The 18,590-nt window shown below is 35.1% G+C and overlaps 1 protein-coding gene across 7 annotated transcripts in view; it reads left to right on the forward strand.

The window, feature by feature from the left end:
• The window catches only part of GABPB1 (GA binding protein transcription factor subunit beta 1), a 70,932-nt gene that overhangs the window by 33,060 nt on the left and 19,282 nt on the right, over positions 1–18,590 (forward strand). For 4 of the 7 annotated variants that reach the window (XM_043555445.1, XM_043555442.1, XM_043555444.1 and 1 more), the window contains exons 2-6: positions 7,790–7,897; positions 12,261–12,428; positions 13,632–13,826; positions 15,526–15,637; positions 16,026–16,139. In XM_043555445.1, the coding sequence (XP_043411380.1) occupies positions 7,790–7,897; positions 12,261–12,428; positions 13,632–13,826; positions 15,526–15,637; positions 16,026–16,139 (697 nt within the window). Of the gene's footprint in view, positions 1–7,789; positions 7,898–12,260; positions 12,429–13,631; positions 13,827–15,525; positions 15,674–16,025; positions 16,140–18,590 lie in introns of all 7 variants that reach the window. The other 3 variants (XM_043555439.1, XM_043555440.1, XM_043555443.1) reach the window with 1 other exon arrangement.

Consider the following 18,590-nt stretch of genomic DNA (forward strand, 5'->3'; position numbering starts at 1 on the left):
CCCCAGAACCCTCTTTCCCAGAGGTATCCATTCTTTCTTTTCATTTTTTCCCCCTAGTATTTCCCTCCATGTTTCTAAATAACAAGCTTATGCTATTAATTGATTTTTCTGTTTTGGGTATCTTTGACTTCCTACTTATGAAGATGAAGCTTTGGCTATCTTTAAAAAAAAATTTTTTTTTTCCAACATTTATTTATTTTTGGGACAGAGAGAGACAGAGCATGAACGGGGGAGGGGCAGAGAGAGAGGGAGACACAGAATCGGAAACAGGCTCCAGGCTCTGAGCCATCAGCCCAGAGCCTGACGCGGGGCTAGAACTCCCGGACCACGAGATCGTGACCTGGCTGAAGTCGGACGCTTAACCGACTGCGCCACCCAGGCGCCCCGAAGCTTTGGCTATCTTAAACCAAACCACCTCTAAGCATATTTTTCCTCACTCTTCATCTTCTTAATAGAAGTGCACCAAAAATTTTCCTGGATTAGTGTTCAATGGTTATTATAATCCTGGAACTACCATTTTTTACTAACCCATGCCATATTGGGATTACATTTTCTTTCTTCTATAGGTTTTTGTTTTCTTCCCTCTAAAAAACAAATTGTGTAGTTTTTTCTTTTGCCTTACTTTTCTTGTATCCATCATTAACCCATCTCAAATTCCCCACAGGAAATCTCATTCTTTTCCTGGCAGTCTTACTAGCTTATCTTTTCCTTGAAGACCTTCTTCTGGAACCTCTGTCCTCTGGCTCCAGTCTGGATTTACTTTCCGGGTCTCTGGTCCAGCACATCTTGGGGTCTCCTTTACCATTATCTTGAGGATCCTCTTCACTCTATTTATGTTAGATCCCTTATTTCCTTGATTCTTGTTTCTGGTTTACTCCTGGTTTTGGAGGACTACATCTTCTAGTGGCTTTCTGAAATAAGGGTCTGTGGGAGATGATTTTTCTTTAGACGTTTTATGTTTGAAAGTGTCATTTCATTTTTAAGTTAAAAAAAAGTAAAAAAAAAAAAAACCACTATACAAAATGGGAAAGGGAGAAAAATCCAAATATACCAGAGTTCATATGATTATTTTTCTTCAAAGGAATTGCACAGAGAAAGACTTAAAGGGCACGTTCTTTTATATCCCAGCAGATTCCCAGTGTTCTCTAATTTAGAACGCAAGAGTTAAGAAATACGGGTCTTCTCTTTAGACTAAAACTAGTGCTCTTTGGTAAATCCTTTAACTTTTTGTTTGTCTCCTTTGCAAAATGGAGACCATGACTATTGTGGTAAGGCTATTTAGTTACCTGAGACAATGTAGATAAAGATTTAGCAAGATGCCAGGTGCTACTTTTATTATCAGTATTATTTTCTTATGAGAATATAGGGAACTAAATTCTCATGCCCAACGATATCTTCCTACATATAGTTATGCACATGACTGTAATTACTTAATTTTACTTAGAGTCACATTTTACATGCTTTAACTGTTACATATTATTTATAAGTAATAGTCTTAAATGACTATAGTACTGTGTTAAAAGGTGTCTTTATTTTTTAGACATACATACTGAAATATTACAGATAAAATGGTATGATGTCTGACATTTGCTCCAAAATAATATGTGTGCGTGGGAAATAGGCTGGCCATAAATTGATAATATTGAAGCTAGTTGATGGCTATTCATTATACTATTGTGTCTATTCTTGTATTTGCTCAAAATTTCCCATAATAAAAAGTAAAAAAAATAAACGCTTGCAATATTCCATTATGATCTATCTTAATTTCTTTAACTATTGATTATAGTAAGGCATTCCAGTTTTTATCTATTTTAAATAACATTACTATTAATATATTTATGTTTCAGATAGTTTCCTTGTGTTAGGTTCATGAGTGGGATTATTTGGTCAAAGAGTATGATCATCTTCATACACAGTACTAAATTGCTTGGATGAAAAACTTTAGAAAAATTTTATTGGATTTATAATTGTTTCCATTGGGCATAGGTGTGATATTGTAAATTTACTCTGAAGTTTTTAATTAGGCAGTCAAGGTTTATTATTTAGTATATTGTGATGGGATTATATTTTCTAAGTGCTTTCATATTCTTTTTTAATGCTAGTAACAGTTCACATGGAGCTAGTACTTTACAGTTTCATAGAGTTTTCACATCCAGTAGATGATTTAATCCTCAAAATATCTCTATGAGCTATGAATTACAGAAATTTAAAACAAAATAGACTTTAAGCTTTAACAATGGAGAGTTAGTAATTCTTATTACCACTAGATGGCTCTCTCAGCATGTAGTTTTGAGCAAAAAGTAACTACTTTGTAGACATTTTGAAGTTCTTTTATAGATCTTATTAAAATTCATATTATTAAAGTTAAAAAAATAATGGTTTGTATTAGATTGTGATCAACTTTTTCAGAAGTAGTAAAAAAAACTAAGGATGGAATTTATTGCAGTGGGTTTGTAGATTACGTTTCTTTTTGAGAGGAAAGGGGTATTAACCTGGATGGCATTCAGTACCATACATACAGTGTATTTTCAGTAAGTATATTTAACATTAATTAAAATTTACTGAATTGAATTATGCTTCTTTATTTTCTTGGGGGAAAGTTATTTGCCATACCAAAAAAGCAACATTTGTTGCTAGGTCCTTAAATGATTTTATGTAAATTTAACACTCTATCTGTGGGGATTTAATAGATAAATAATGAACAAAGTAAATTGAGGGGGCTCTCTGGAGCTATGGCCCCTCAGTCAGTTTGTTGTCTTAATGTATTTGAGATCCTCTGAAGGTTAGAATTACTCTGTGATGTGTGTGGTTCCCCTCAAGTGAGAATCAGAAATGAAATTGCTACATTTTGGTATTGTCATTGTTTTAAGTTTTACTAATTGTCTACAAAAAATTAAGAGTGCCTTTGAGTTTGGTCTTACTTGATCTCCTATGTATTTTCTTCCAATGATTTTCCAATCTTATTTAGATCCATTGCTGTCTTTCTATAAAAAAATGTTTTGTATTGTCCCTTTTGCTAACTTGAAGTGAAAATTATGGTTAATATTACATATCTACATAATTTCAAAAGGTCATTATAATACCTTATAATGAAGAAATGGAAGGAAAGCAATTTATAATAAAATGTATATTTCAGTATGTAAATACTCAGGCAGACTACTCTAGATGAGACAAGAAGTTGTCAAATGCTTGCCCCATAGAGTCATTTGTAGTCACTATGAATGATAGCTGTGAAAGCTGATTGATAGTGTTTTATATTGGTGATTCCAGATAACCAAGTGGCATTGACATGGGTGATGTGATTTTCCAAAATAGTGAACAATTCTTAGTAAAGTTCTGAACAAAACAGATTTATTGTATGGTTGCCTTCTGAGAAATTTGAATTAACAACTATGGAAAAATACATTTTGTTTACATATTAAGTTCTAGTCTTAGATGTATTCATTGGAGCCTTTGGAAGCCACCCAGAACATGTGACAATTCTTTGCCATACTGAATTGTTTCCTGCATTGCTAGACTTCTAATATCCCTGACACTTGCCCATTAAATGGTGGTAGAGCTTTCACCTTACTGTGTCTTGCATCAGTCCCCAAAATGCGTTCACATATATCCAAAGGGCCCTCTAGGTGGCAGTGCTGCTACCATTTTGAGACCTAATGGTTTTAGAGTATCCAGCTACATATATCTACTATATGGCTATGTTGCTCATGGAATTTTATTTTATTTTATTAAATTTTTAACGTTTCTTTATTTCTGAAAGAGAGAGAGAGAATGCGAGTGGGGGAGAGCAGCAGAGCAAGGGAGACACAGAATCTGAAGCAGGCTCCAGGCATCGAGATGTTAGCACAGAGCCAGATGTGAGGCTTGAACTTACGAACTGTGAGATCATGACCTGAACCGAAGTCGGGGGCTTAACCAGTTGAGCCACCCAGGTGCCCCAGTTGTGGGATCTTAAAACTACAATAACTTGAGTAACCTGAGTCCTTAAATATGTCATGTTTTGAATAACTAAGACAACTACAGAATTGTTAATTATGGGAGAAGTTGATTCATTCAAACGCATCACTGTTTCATTGTAATTCTTGTAAGCAGATCAGTAAGTTTACTACTTTAAGTACCCAATACCAGCATTTTTATTTTTTTCACTTTTCCTGTTTAGTAAGTCAGTAGTATATAACTTTCTTTAATGTCAGCATTTAGTTAGTTGATAGTCATACAATGTAATTTGTCCCTTAAAGAAATCTTTTTATTTTTTTTAATGTTTATTTATTTTGAGAGAGAGAACACCATGCATGTGTGAGTAGAGGAGGAGGAGGAAAGAGAGAGGGAGGGAGAGAGAGAGAGAAAGAAAGAGAGAGAGAGAATCCCAGACAGGTCTGTGCTGTCAGTGCAGAGCCTGATGCTGGGCTGGATCTCATGAACCCATGAGATCATGACCTGAGCCAAAATCAAGAGTCTGATGCTCAACTGAGTCACTGAGGCACCACAAAAAACCCACTTTTGATTTAGGAAGATAATATAGTAACATTATAGAAACTTTGTAAAATGAAAGCAAAATTTCCCGTAAGCTTATCACTGACATATTGTCCCGTGTTTTGTTCTCTGTGTGTATATTTTGACATTCAAAAATTAGTTTTGTATCTTTTAACTTAATGTGGCATAACTTTTTAATGTTATTATGTAACTTTCAACTATATTTTAAGCTACTGCATATTCTCAGATTCCACAATTTTCCTACTTTGTTCACATGATAAAAATGTAATAATATGTATGTAGATCTATTTGTATATATGTGTATTGATAGATCTGTTTCAGTATATTATTTTTTCTCAGAAGTAGGATCATTTATTAAGTCATTAAACTTGAACATTTTGGTAACTTTTATGTATTGCCAAATTGACATTCTAAAAAAGCTGATCCAGGAGCACCTGGGTGGCTAGGTCAATTAAATGTCTGACTTTGGCTCAGGTCATGATCTCGCAGTTCAAGAGTTCAAGCCCCACATTGGGCTCTGTGCTGACAGCTCAGAGCCTGGAGCCTGCTTGGGATTGTGTGTCTCCCTCTCTCTCTGCCCCTCCCCCTCTTGCGCTCTGTCTCTGTCTCTCAAAAATAAATAAACATTTAAAAAATGTTAAATCTGATCCCTTTATACTGCTATCAACATGTATGTCACTATATATGGAAGTGTGAGTCTCAACTCATTCTTGACTGCATCAGAAATTACTTTTATTTACATTTATTTGACTTATGACACTGAACATTTTTTATGCTTATGAATTATTTGTTTTCTCTTTTGGAAAATTATGGTCATGTCCTTTGATTGTTGTTATGTTGGGTTCATGGTGTTTTTATTTTCCCCTTTTCATTTTGAATCAGACCAAAATTTTGCGTAATTAAAACATTGATGTTTCTTACATTCATTTTTATGGCAAACTTTCCTTTGCTGTATTTTATTTTATTTTATTTTATTTTATTTTATTTTATTTTATTTTATTTTATTTTATTTATTTTATTTTATTTTTTAATACATTGAGGTTTCATTATCTACCGATAGAAGATAATATGTGATATCAAAGAAAGGGGTGGAGAGTGAAGAAATCAGGTTCTGGAGGGAGATATTTATAATATTGTATCTGACAAAGAACTCATATTCAGAATGTATGTTATGAATGCTTACAAACATTAAGAAAAAGGCAGACAACCCAGCTTCCAAAAATGAGAAAAAGCCCTATACCCAGATGTCTCAGTCATCTGGAAGTGTGCATGCTGAATGAATTCAAACTGATTTTATATTACCTGTGTAGATATACTCAACAGGGTATATTTTGGGTGAAGATTTATTTCATTATAAAACCACATTTATATTAAGTTTTGGTGATACAAGTGGAGTCACTGTGTTAGTGTGGCCAGTTTAGATTTTACTGTGCTTTTTTTTTTGGAAGAGAGGTCAGTTTCTTTTTGCCTTACCCTGCCTTTTGTAGGAAATGATTGCAGGTTCTTTGCTTATTGAGTGTAATGTAAATTTTTACTATCCACCTGCTACATATTTCCTGGGAAGAATCCTTCATCAGAGATCAGTAATCTCTTTAGCTCATAGTGTCTTTAACAGGATTAATTTGTATCTTGGGTTCCAGTGACTCCATCGAGGTATGAGAGAATGGGAAGAAAACAGAAAGGAAATGGGAAATTCAGGGGTGAAAATGTAACACACAAAAAAGCATGCAAAAACCCCCACATCAAACACATAAATTCACCTGATTGTTTTTCTTCTTCACCATGGAATATATTCTAAATTATTTTTATCCTTATAAATTGAATAATTATAAGAAGTTCTTTCCTGCCTTGTGACAAATACCTGTTTTGGACATGTTCATCTCACTTAATCAGCCTCCCAGCATTAGTACCTGTTTCTGCTTACTCCTTCCTTACAGCTATTCTCATGTTGTAGAATCTACTAAAAAATACAGTAATGTAAGCATAAATCTGTTCTTTCAAGGGGCGTCTTTTAATCAATCTTTTTACATTCCCTAACATCTCTTCTAATTATGTAATGAAGTCTGACCTTCCTGGTATAAATAACCTCTCTAAGCTCTGTCAACTCCCTTCTTGCGTAAGTATGTACATATGTATGTACATACATATATACATACATACATACATAGTCCTCTCCCCTCCTTCTTGAATAATACCTCTTCATACAAGATTAGAATATACTAATCAACCTGACATCCCCTTCTTAGAACTTCTTTCCCCTTGACTACTGAATTCTCAAAGGGTATTCACTTATTGAGGCAAATTCATAACACGGGCACATTTTTCCCTGTGGAAATCTCAGGGATTCAGTATCTTCCCTTCCTCCCAGGCCTCAAACCCTACCTGTTTGCCTTTCCTCAAGGATACTATATAATATCATTGAATAGCTTTCCAGTTGAATAGTCTTTCTGAATTTGGGAACTTTTTTCTCCTCAGAACTATCATCTCTTGAATTTGAGCATCTCTGATACATTCAAATCTTTCTTCACTTGTGTACCCTTTCATGATCGTTCCCTAACATATATTTCAGTATTTCTTATTCAAGAAGATACACTCCCCACTTACCTCCACACCCTCACTCCCACACACTTTTACAACTCTGGCCTGTGACATTAGTGTTTTCAGGTATCTTGAATACAAGATAATGAAGTATACTTAACTTTCTAGGTTCTTAGTGAGACATGTAGTCTTTTGATAATACTGTTCAACTTTCTTTTCAGCATTTTCTTTGAATGTGAATTGTGTCCTTTTCTGGAAGAACTTGAATGTATATTGACTGTGCAATCATTCAAAGTATTATTTTTACGTTCTGAGTACATCTACTGATTTACCATTGCAAAAAGCTGTTATGATATATTTATTTTAATTTTCATCAACTACAGAGGACAGTATCTTGTACCTTATTTCTGTTTACTGTTATGAAAAACTATTGCTGCAACTACTCCAGTGAAAACAGTTTCTTATCACTCCTAAATATTAGACAAGCCTTCTCTGCTGCTTACCTCATCTGTGTTTACTAGTTATATTTGGAGAATTCAAACTAATTTTATTATGATAGGTAAAAACTTAATGAAAAAGGGAATATCTGTTCCAAAAATTCAAATATAAATTGCTTTTGTGTGATCTGTAGTTGCAGATTAACCATTTCACAAACTTTTAGAGGGATATTTGAGAATTGGTATTAATAAAGATACAAGAAAAATAATCATGTCATAATGTATGAAGAGAGATGTTAAATTCATCTTTCTTTGTTTAGATGTCCCTGGTAGATTTGGGGAAGAAGCTTTTAGAAGCGGCACGAGCAGGTCAAGATGATGAAGTTCGTATTTTGATGGCAAATGGAGCTCCTTTTACTACAGACTGGGTAAAGAATGATTTTAATGTTGTACTCTTTTTTTTCTTTCTTCTTCTGTTTAGTTTTTTTCAGATAAAGTCAGTATTGTATTTATATGTAACAAAAAATTTTTTTTGCAAATTTGTAGTTTTAGAATTATAGCTGTCTTTTAAAGGAAATGATTTGTATCTTTATGTCATGTATATATGACAACCTTATCTAGATATTCTGTCTACAAAAGGGCTTTTCTTTTAAACTATGGAGTTCAATATTGTAGGGTGAATATAAAATGTAGCTGCTTGGAATTTAATTTAAAGCTGATAAATGGCACAGCTAGAATTTATAATTCAGAAAATAACAGATAAAGATTGAGGTTAAGGTGATAATTGCTCCTAAAAAGGAAATATATTCATATTTCAATTGATACTTGTTAACACTATTGCAAACATGATCAAAGAGGAAGAAAGGAATGGGAACATGTTCCTAGTAACTATAGAAGACAATTGTGAGGAAGATAAAAACCATAACTGTACTTAATTCCTGGGGTAAGTCGAAAGAGATGGTCTTGGGAGTGTGAAGGGTTAGGAATCTGGATTAACCTACCTAACTGGGAACAACTAAAAATTCCAGATTTTTGATTTTGTTGTTTCTGGTATACTTGTCCTATGCTCTTTTTTGTTTTTCATTAAAAACAAAAAAATTTTTATTATGGAATATTTCAAGTATCTATCAACCCCTGCATACCCTTCAGCCAGCTTCAAAAATTACCAAATATACCAAAAAATGATGAATCTTGTTTCCTCTATAACTTCATTCACTTTTTGTTCTGTATTATTTTAAAGCAAATTCTATGAAATATTTTATTTCATCCATAAATATTTCAGCATTTGTCTTTCTAAAAGATAAAGCATTTTTTGATTAACTGTTTAAAAAAAATCTTCTTTACTGCACTAATGAGTTAGAAAGAAAATAAGGAATTATTAACTTGCAAAACTAAGCAAACAACCAGAATCCAGAGAATTTTGACCCTAAGAATATTTGCTGAACTCAGTGAATTTGCCTGTTGTTTGCCCACCTCACTGGCATGGGTTACTGGAGACAGAGACCTGAGACTGCTCATAGAAGCCTCCTAAGAAATCCTCTCCTCATAATTCTGGAATCCCAAAGAGATGCACCTTCTGTGTAAGCGTAAACCAGAAATGCCCTTTCCCTCTTCCTACCTACTTCTGTCCCTGCCCTTGCCCTGTTGTTAGGGCACTGCAAGGAAAATGAACTGACTTGAAACAAGTCACCAAATGGAAAGAAAAAAAATTATTGATGAGGATTTGGAGTCACAAGCCATCCCTGGACACATTTGTCACCTGAACTCATAAATTCTTGTGCATTCTGAAAAACTGTACACTGAAAAATGAATTTAAAATAATCTTTGGACTGAGGTTACCCCAGGTTCCTGGAAGAAGCAAATTAATATTCTTCCCGGGGAACCTACCTTCATCACAGTATCCACAAATGAAATTTCAAGGAAAATGAACAGTCAAAAATGACTAAATGCACAAGGACACAAAGCAACTTGGAAAATAACTCACTGGAACAACTAGCACCAGAGCAGATTAACAAGGATTTTAAGTTTATTTATTTATTTTTTTGAGAGAGAGGGAGAGAGAGGGAGAGAGAGAGAGAGAGAGAGAGAGCATGCACCCATGTGAGCAGGAGGGGGGCAGAGAGAGAGAGGAAGAGAGAGAATCCCAAGCAGGCTCTGTGCTGTTAGCTTGGAGCCTGATGCAGAGCATGACACAGGGCTCTATCTCACGAACTGTGAGATCATGACCTGAGCTTTATTTATTTTCTTTATTTTTATTTAAAATAATTTTTTAATGTTTATTTTGAGAGAGAGAGAGAGAGAGAGAGAGAGAGAGTGTGTGTGTGTGTGTGTGTGTAGGAGTGAAGGAGAGGCAGAGAGAGAGGAAGACACAGAATCTGAAACAGGCTTCAAGCTCCAAGCTGTCAGCACAGAGCCTGATGTGGGGCTTGAACCGACAAACCATGAGATCATGATCTGAGTTGAAGTCGGGTAGTTAACCAACTGAGCCACCCAGGTGCCCCTCTAGATAAGATTTTAATAGATTAGGAACAGCTAAAGAAAAAGCTAATAAACTGAAAGGTATGAAAAAAAATCCAGAATACAGAAAAATAGAAAATTTAAGATCTCAGAAGTCATGAAGGCTGGTATGCGAAAGTCTAATGTATCTAATAAAAAATCCACAAGGATAGTGAGAAGAGGGATGAAATAATTTTAAGAGATAATGGGTGGGATTTTTTCCAGAACTGGTGAAAGAGAGCAGCTCAGATTCAAGTAGCCCAGCTAATCTGTAGGAGGAACAATTAAAGAAAAATCTACATCTAAACATATCATAGTGATACTATAGTGTATCAAGACAAAAGGATCTTAGAAAAAAAATTTTTTAATGTTTATTTTTGAGGGAGATAGAGTGGGTGCATGCATGGGAGTAGGGGAGGAGCAGAGAGAAAGGGAGAGAGAATACCAAGCAAGCTCCACACTGTCAGCGTGGAGCCTGATGTGGGACTCGAACCCACGAACTGTCAGATCATGACCTGAGCTGAAATCAAGAGTCAGATTCAACCAACTGAGGCACCCAGGCACCCCCCCAGACAAAAGGATCTTACTTAACAAGGGTTAGTATCAATAGTACATAATGAATTCCCATGACAGCAATAAAAAAGACACACAAGGCAAAGAAGACTGGGCAAATGACTTGTTAATGGGCAAATGAAAGAGAAAGTTCAAATGACCAATAAATGTGAAAAGATGCTCAACTACATTAATAATTGGGCAAATGCAAAGTAAAATCATGAAATGCTATTGCATATCTACCAGATTTGCCAAAAAAAGCTTAGCAGTCTCAGACATTGGTGAGGATATGTGTAAATTGCTATAAACATTGTGGAGGACAGTTTGGCAGTTCCTAGTAAATTTGAACATGTACATGATCTATGATGCAGCAATTGAACTTACAAGAATACTTCCCAAATTGGGGTACCCGGGTGGCTCAGTCACTTGAGCGCCTGACTCTTGATTTCAGCTCAAGTCATGATCCCAGGATTGAGGGATTGAGCCCCACGTCTGGCTTCACACTGAATCCTGCTTGGGATTCTCTTTCCCTCTCTGCTCCTGTACCCACTCGTGTGCATGCTCTCTCTCTCTTTCTAAAAATAAAAATAAAAATAAAAATAAAAATAAAAAAAGAATGTTCCCCAAAGAAACTCTTGAATAGTGCTTGCCATGGAAAGTGCTTTAACAGAAATCTTACTTGCTATTATTATAGTAGTGATCTTAACAAATTTCATGTTCTAGTGAACTATCTTGGTTCTTTGGAACATCAGTGCCTTTGGTAATCAGAGTTAATAGGGACTTTCTATGCCTCTAAATGTGTGTAACTTAATTCTAACTTTCACCTATTAAAGTATATGCCTCTGATAAGGTTCTTCCTAACTTACATTTTACTACTTCCCCTGCATACTGTGAATTTAATGTTATTATAGTGGCTATACCACATGCAAGAGTTTCAGGAGAACTGGGCTCTGTTTTGGGTCTGTCCTGACTCACCTTTGGCAAGTATACCTCAGCAGGTTTTTCCCTTGAAAAATGATTATATGAACTTCTTTAAAAAGATCACTGAGTTGCTTTAATAAATTTATTTTTTTAAGTCCTTCAAAAAGAATTTAATGCAAAATCTACACTATTATATTTATTTGATATGAATTTCATAGATGAAAATTAGTTTTGTGTGACTGATATGGGGAAAACATTCCAGTACTTAGAAAAATTTCTCAAACCCTAATTATCTCTAATTTATGATGAAATTAATTTTGTTCATGCTATTTATCTGTTAAAAAATAAAAAAGCAAGTTTGAATTAAATAAAATACTGACTTTTCTTCCTCATTGAGAAATGTGTGGGAATTCCTCTAGGACGAATATGTGGTAAGCATAAATTATTTTCTTGAGTTTTGAGTTACTCTGTAAACAGATAATATAATCTGTTTGCTATGTAAACAGAAAATATAAACTAGAAGGTAGTAATAGAAGTGTGTTAAAAAACGGTTATAGGGGAGCCTGGGTGGCTCGGTCAGTTAAGTGCCTGACTTTGGCTCAGGTCATGATCTCGTGGTCCGTGAGTTCGAGCCCTGTGTTGGGCTCTGTGCTGGCAGCTCAGAGCCTGGAGCCTGCTTCGGATTCTGTGTTTCCCTCTCTCTTTGCCCCTCCCCTGCTCACTCTCTCTCTCTGTCTCACTTGCTCTCTCTCAAAAATAAATATAAAAAAAGCCAAACAAACCACAATTATAAATGTGGATTTTTTTTTTCTTGCGGTATAGCTGGGAACCTCTCCACTTCATCTGGCAGCACAGTATGGGCATTACTCCACCACAGAAGTACTACTCCGAGCTGGTGTAAGTAGGGATGCGAGAACCAAAGTGGACCGAACGCCATTACATATGGCAGCTTCTGAGGGCCATGCCAGCATAGTAGAGGTTTTGCTTAAGGTATGTGTTCTCTTTTTGCACTTTGCTTTTGAAAGTAAGCCTTCAAAGGATTTATGGTTTTGTAAGAGGGAGAAGGGAACTAGTTTTATTAAATATCTACTTTTTTTTCCCTATGTTACCTCATTTTTTTTGTATGTAATTCCATCAAATGAAAATTATCTTAAAGCTTTCTTTGTGGGAGAAGAAGAACTTCCTCTAGGTATGTTCTTAGTTAAGTCAGACAGTTGATTTCTGAGACCTTGGTTTCCATTATGATGAGGGACTATGGCTTTGTCTGACTTGACACAGTTAAAATATGGAAGGAAACATAAGGCTTGATTAACAAATAAATAATACAAATAAGGATTTTTATTATAGCCTTTAGATCAACTTACCCAAAAGACATACAATATGTAAGCCACAAATGTGAACACATGTAATTCTAGATTTTCTATTACCTACATTAAAAAAGTAAAAACTAATTTTAATATTATATTTTATTCAACCTCATATATATAAATACTGTCATTTCAACATGAAGTCAATGTAAAAATTGTTAATGAGATATTTTACATCCTTTTTTTTGGTGTTGTCTTTGAATTCCAGTGTGTGTTTACATACTTAGTACATTTCGATTGGGACTAGCCATATTTCATGTGCTTAACCACATGTGTGTAGTGGCTGCCACATTGGACAGTACATCCCTGATAGCTCCTTTTTTATTTATATAAAGGATATATTTTGTTTTATTTATATATGAATATATATATTTTATATTTATATATTATGTATATATTATATATTTTATTTATATAAAAGGATAGCTCCTTTTATTATTTATATTATACTGGTTTTGAAAACAGAGGCTATCTCTGTATAAATAAGGGAATAGAATTAAAGAGGGTTTTGGAGGAGTGCTCATAGCAGTCCTTCACTTCTTATGCCATTTTATGTCATGATGTTCACCTCTGGGTGAGTGAAAAAATCATTGCTGCACTCTTAAGAAATTAGAAGGAAAACAGTTGGCAAAGTTAGCATGATAGAAAACTGATTAAGTGACAGATGTGTGGAGATCTGTGGAACATACAGATTATTCAACACAAAAAATAGCCGATCATGTTAGTAGCACATTATTGCTTTAAAGCATAGTGGCTAGTATTTTCCTATTTGGAATTCTTTATATTTCATATTGTAGAAATATCTTATTTTGCAATATATTTATAGCATGGTGCCGATGTTAATGCAAAGGACATGTTGAAGATGACAGCTCTGCACTGGGCCACAGAACACAATCATCAAGAGGTGGTGGAACTTTTAATCAAATATGGTGCTGATGTACACACGCAAAGTAAATTTTGTAAAACTGCATTTGATATTTCAATAGACAACGGGAATGAAGATTTGGCAGAGATATTACAGGTAACCTTTGGCTTTAATTTGAGAAAATAAAAGGATCTCTGTCTTAGGATGATTTGAGCTATTTAGCTTCTAGCTTTTCATTTTGGATTTCGTTATTTTGGACAGTCCTTTCCTCTTTCACTTACTCTTTGTTCATTGCTATTCATTTTTCTGAGACCATAGTCTTTACATGTAACATTAGAAGATTAAATAAGGTGTTTCTGTGTTTTTAAGTTCCTGAATTCCCCTTCTAGACATTTTATTCTATTAATTATTTTTGTTGCATATTTGGATACAGTGTGGTTTTTCAAAATATGTTAAACTTCCACTAAAAATTTTCTTTAGCAACTATAACATTGCCCTCTGAGTAATTGATGCAGTCTTTATAATTTTGGTTGGTTTCTTTTATTTTTCATCATCCTCAAAAAAAAAATCTGTTTATGAGCCTAGTTACTTATGGCTTTTGGGCAAGGTTTTTTTTTTTTTTTCATGTTTATTTTTGAGAGAGAGATTAAGAGAGAGAGAGAGAGAGAGAGAGACCAAGCACAAATGGGGGAGGAGCAGAGAGAAGGAGACACAGAATCTGAAGCAGGCTCCAGGCTCTGAGCTGTCAGCACAGAACCCGATGTGTGGCTCGAACTCATGAACTTTTTTTTTTTTTAATTTTTTTTTCAACGTTTATTTATTTTGGGGACAGAGAGAGACAGAGCATGAACGGGGGAGGGGCAGAGAGAGAGGGAGACACAGAATCTGAAGTAGGCTCCAGGCTCTGAGCCATCAGCCCAGAGCCTGACGCGGGGTTCGAACTCCCAGACCGCGAGATCGTGACCTGGCTGAAGTTGGACGCTTAACCGACTGCGCCACCCAGGCGCCCCGAACTCATGAACTTTTGAGAGCACAACCAGAGCTAAAGTTGGGTGCTTACCCGACTGAGCCACCTAGGCGCCCTGAGACAGGTTTTTTAAATAACCAGTATTGCCTCTCTTTTCTTTAGCTACACAACATTGATGTAAATTATCTTTACTCAGAACCTCTTGCCTATCTTCTTGTTCTCCTTCCCAGTAGAACTTTTCTTTAAGACACTTCTGACTCTACTGAAAAGATGTTATATGTTCAGGAAGATGAATTTTGTGGTGCCTCTTGGAATTCTTTTACTCCTAGGAGTGCAATTTGGGGGCCAGGGTTGAAGATAGAAAAGAATTAATTGGGGAGGACATGCTTTATTTATTTATTTTTTCCCTTCAAATTTTTATTTAAATTATATTTAGTTAACATCCAGTGCAATATTGGTTTCAGGAGTAGAATTCAATGATTCATTCACTTACGTGAAACACCCAGTGCTCTTCATAACAAGTGCCCTGCAAAGGACATGCTTTATATGTATAGTGTTATATATTGCTGAATATAGTAGAGGAAATAATTTAAGTAATATAATTTCTGTAGCCACAGGGCAGCAAAATATCCAACTGTGTTCTATAAAAGCCTTTCAGATATTCTTTTCTCATGGGATTTTACTGCTTTACCTAATAGGGAATTAGGATGTAAATTCCTGTCTCTGATTTACCACTATGCTCTCAGTAGACTGTATACAAAGATTTTCATTTGTATTATAGGATTCTTCTTAAATTTTAGAACTTCCTTTGTGTTTCTACTGAATTGAGAATCTGTGCCCTATGTTCCGGTTGTAATTCTGAAAACACTGTGTTGATTTGGCCCCTAGATTGCTATGCAGAACCAAATCAACACAAACCCTGAGAGTCCTGACACTGTGACGATACATGCTGCCACACCACAGTTTATCATCGGACCTGGAGGGGTGGTGAACCTAACAGGTCTGGTATCTTCAGAAAATTCATCCAAGGCAACAGGTATTGAGATGCATATAGGATAGCTGTTGGGATTTTATGCTTTAGTAGGTGTTCCTCCTTTTATGAAAGGACTGTTGGAGAATGAGGGTAAGATTATATCAGTCACTTGGTTTTCTTTCGTATTGGCAAAAAAAGATTTTTATGAGACAATATCAAGAAAGATGATATTGCAAAATGAGCTACAATATTATCTTTCAAAAACTAATGCTATCAAAGCTTGTTTTTCACAAAACTATTATCCAAGCTTCTTTTAAGAATTGAATAAAGCAAAATAGAATATCAGAAAAATGCAGTAGAATTAAGCTCCTTTAAAATTAAAAAAATTTTAAATCTATTTTCTCTTTTCTCGTAGATGAAACAGGTGTATCAGCTGTTCAGTTTGGAAACTCCTCCACATCAGTATTAGCTACGTTAGCTGCCTTAGCTGAAGCATCTGCTCCATTGTCCAATTCTTCAGAAACTCCAGGTTAGAAAAACAAGTCAAATGCGTACATTAAAAGGTTGGAGACTCAAATATTTACAAGGCTAGGAATATAATATAAAGGGCTAAAGTGAGCAGATTTCAGATTCTGGCCATGTGAAGGCAGGGGGCCAGGGTAGGGGGGTATAATTTGTTGTCATTCAAATATTTAAATTAGTGTGTTTTCAAATTGTGATCAATAATAAAAATAACAACAGGTCATTGAATGCTTACTGTGTATGCTGTGCACCATGGTAAATGTTTTACTTATGATCTCATTGAATCCTCACCCAAAAGCTTGAAGGTCTTCATTACTGGATTTGACTCATTATGGTGTTCTGATTGAAAGGTGTATTTTTTTTCAAGGGGAAAAATGTACCTACCTCTCTCTTCTCTCTCTTTTTTTACTAACTAGTGCTTATAAACATTTATCTATTCTCCAGTTTCAGCTTCATAATCAATGTTTGAATCTACATCTTTTTATTTGGGAGTCTTAAGATTTTTCAGAATCCCTGTTGATATGCTGCTTTTATAGCCTATACCTGGATCTCCTTAGCATCTTTGTCATTGCATAAGCATAGCAAAGAAGATTAATTTCATTGGTGGTTTCTATTTGGTTAAAATTTAAATTTTTTGTCTGAAAGTATGTATCTCTGAAAATTAAGCAGATATTCTTGAAGGTCATCTGAAATTTCGACACTTAGATATTTGGCTCCATGAATTAGTCATACCAACTTCTCTAACTTCTACTTTTGAAAATGTTATATATGGTCTAGTCTGAGAGATTAGGAATTTCAGTTGACTTTTATTGCATGTGGCATACAATCTTCTGAGCGCAGTAGTTTTTCATTTTAATGCTACATCATAGTGGAATCTTTCTGAAGATATTTTAAGAGCTTGAATTAAGTTAAAGTTCAGGTGAGTACATTGCCACCAGTGTAAATAACTCAGCTGAGGTGTGAAATCAGATAAAGAAATATCTTCTCACCACTTAATTTCTACATGCTCAGGCTAATTATTTCTTGACTGTTAAATTTCTTTTAACATCAATTGTCAGACTCATCTCGATTTTAGGAAATGTTTATGTGTACTTTTTTTCAAGGACATCCTAGTTAGGATCTGGGAAATAAAGTAGTGCTTGCATTTTATATATGATGAAACTGAGATTCATGAGATTAAATAATTTTGCCCTAAATAGCGTGGTCATTAAGTGGTAAAAAAGTTCTGTGCTCAGGGTCTGATTGATTCCCAAGTTGTATGTATGTCTGTGACAACTATAATATACTGCATTTTTTTGGTGATCAGTGGACTTGTCTCTTCTAGAATGTTTATAATTTGGCTTGTGATAGGAATAACTATTTCTGTGATTATCATTTTCTCTTATATCAAACAAAAGCATCACCATTCTTGCTTTTACTCCTGAGGTGTGTCTGTTGAAGCAGAGGAGTGTTTTGCTCCTCTGTCCTTCTTTAATGGATGGAGATTTAGGGATTTAGGTAGATAAGAACTCCATTCCAGTTCATTCCATTTTGGAAATTATTCCAAATTGAAGATATAAAAAAGTGAAAAGGTTTTCTTTTGGAGGTTGCAGCTGCCTTTTGCCCCATGAAGAAAACCACCGCCATGTAGTATGCTGTATTTATTAATAAGCAGAGGCAGCTATATTATCCTGTCTTTCTACCAAAGCTTACAGGCCACTCTTATAGGTATTTTCTATTAAAAAAATCAAAACTTCAGGCAACTCACATCCTCACTCCCTCTTTCTCTCTGCTTTAAAACAAAACAAAAATGTACAAACAATAAAAATTCATGGAGGGATAGATCATGTTTTGTGATGGACACTGAAAACTGTTCTTGTGCTCAAATTTCCACTTGTTGTTTATAAACAGCCATTCATTTTTAATGAGAAAATATTTATTCATGCATTGAACAGGTTTTTGTTGAACATCTCTTTTGACCGCATTACTCTGCTTGGTGCTAGAGAGAAAATGGTAAATGATCAGATACAATCCCAACCTTTATGGAACATGTAGTCTTTTGGTAGAACAAGATATTAAACAGATAAAATAACTGTCATTAGTGGTACATACAAAGAATGCAGGATTTTAACCTAGTCTGGTGGGTCAGAGAATCTTCCTAGAAGGAGATATTTAAACTAAAGATTAAGTAGGAATTAGTAAGCAAACATTGGGGGAAGAGTATTTGAGGAAGAGGACACATGTAAAGCTTTTGAGGCAGGAAAGAGCTTGAAAGGGGACTTCAGAGGCCAGTGTGGCTAAGCCCCGCAAATGGGAGAGTAACTCCTGGTGGTTGAAAGTAAGATTATAAAGGACTTTTGGGACACATAGATGGCTCAGTTAGTTAAGCATCTGACTCTTGATTTCGGCCTAGGTCATGGTCTCACTGTTTGTGGGTTCGAGCCCTGCGTCAGGCTCTGTGGTGACAACATGGAGCCTG

Source organism: Prionailurus bengalensis, chromosome B3 (assembly GCF_016509475.1).
Source record: "Prionailurus bengalensis isolate Pbe53 chromosome B3, Fcat_Pben_1.1_paternal_pri, whole genome shotgun sequence".
Classification (NCBI taxonomy): domain Eukaryota; kingdom Metazoa; phylum Chordata; class Mammalia; order Carnivora; family Felidae; genus Prionailurus; species Prionailurus bengalensis.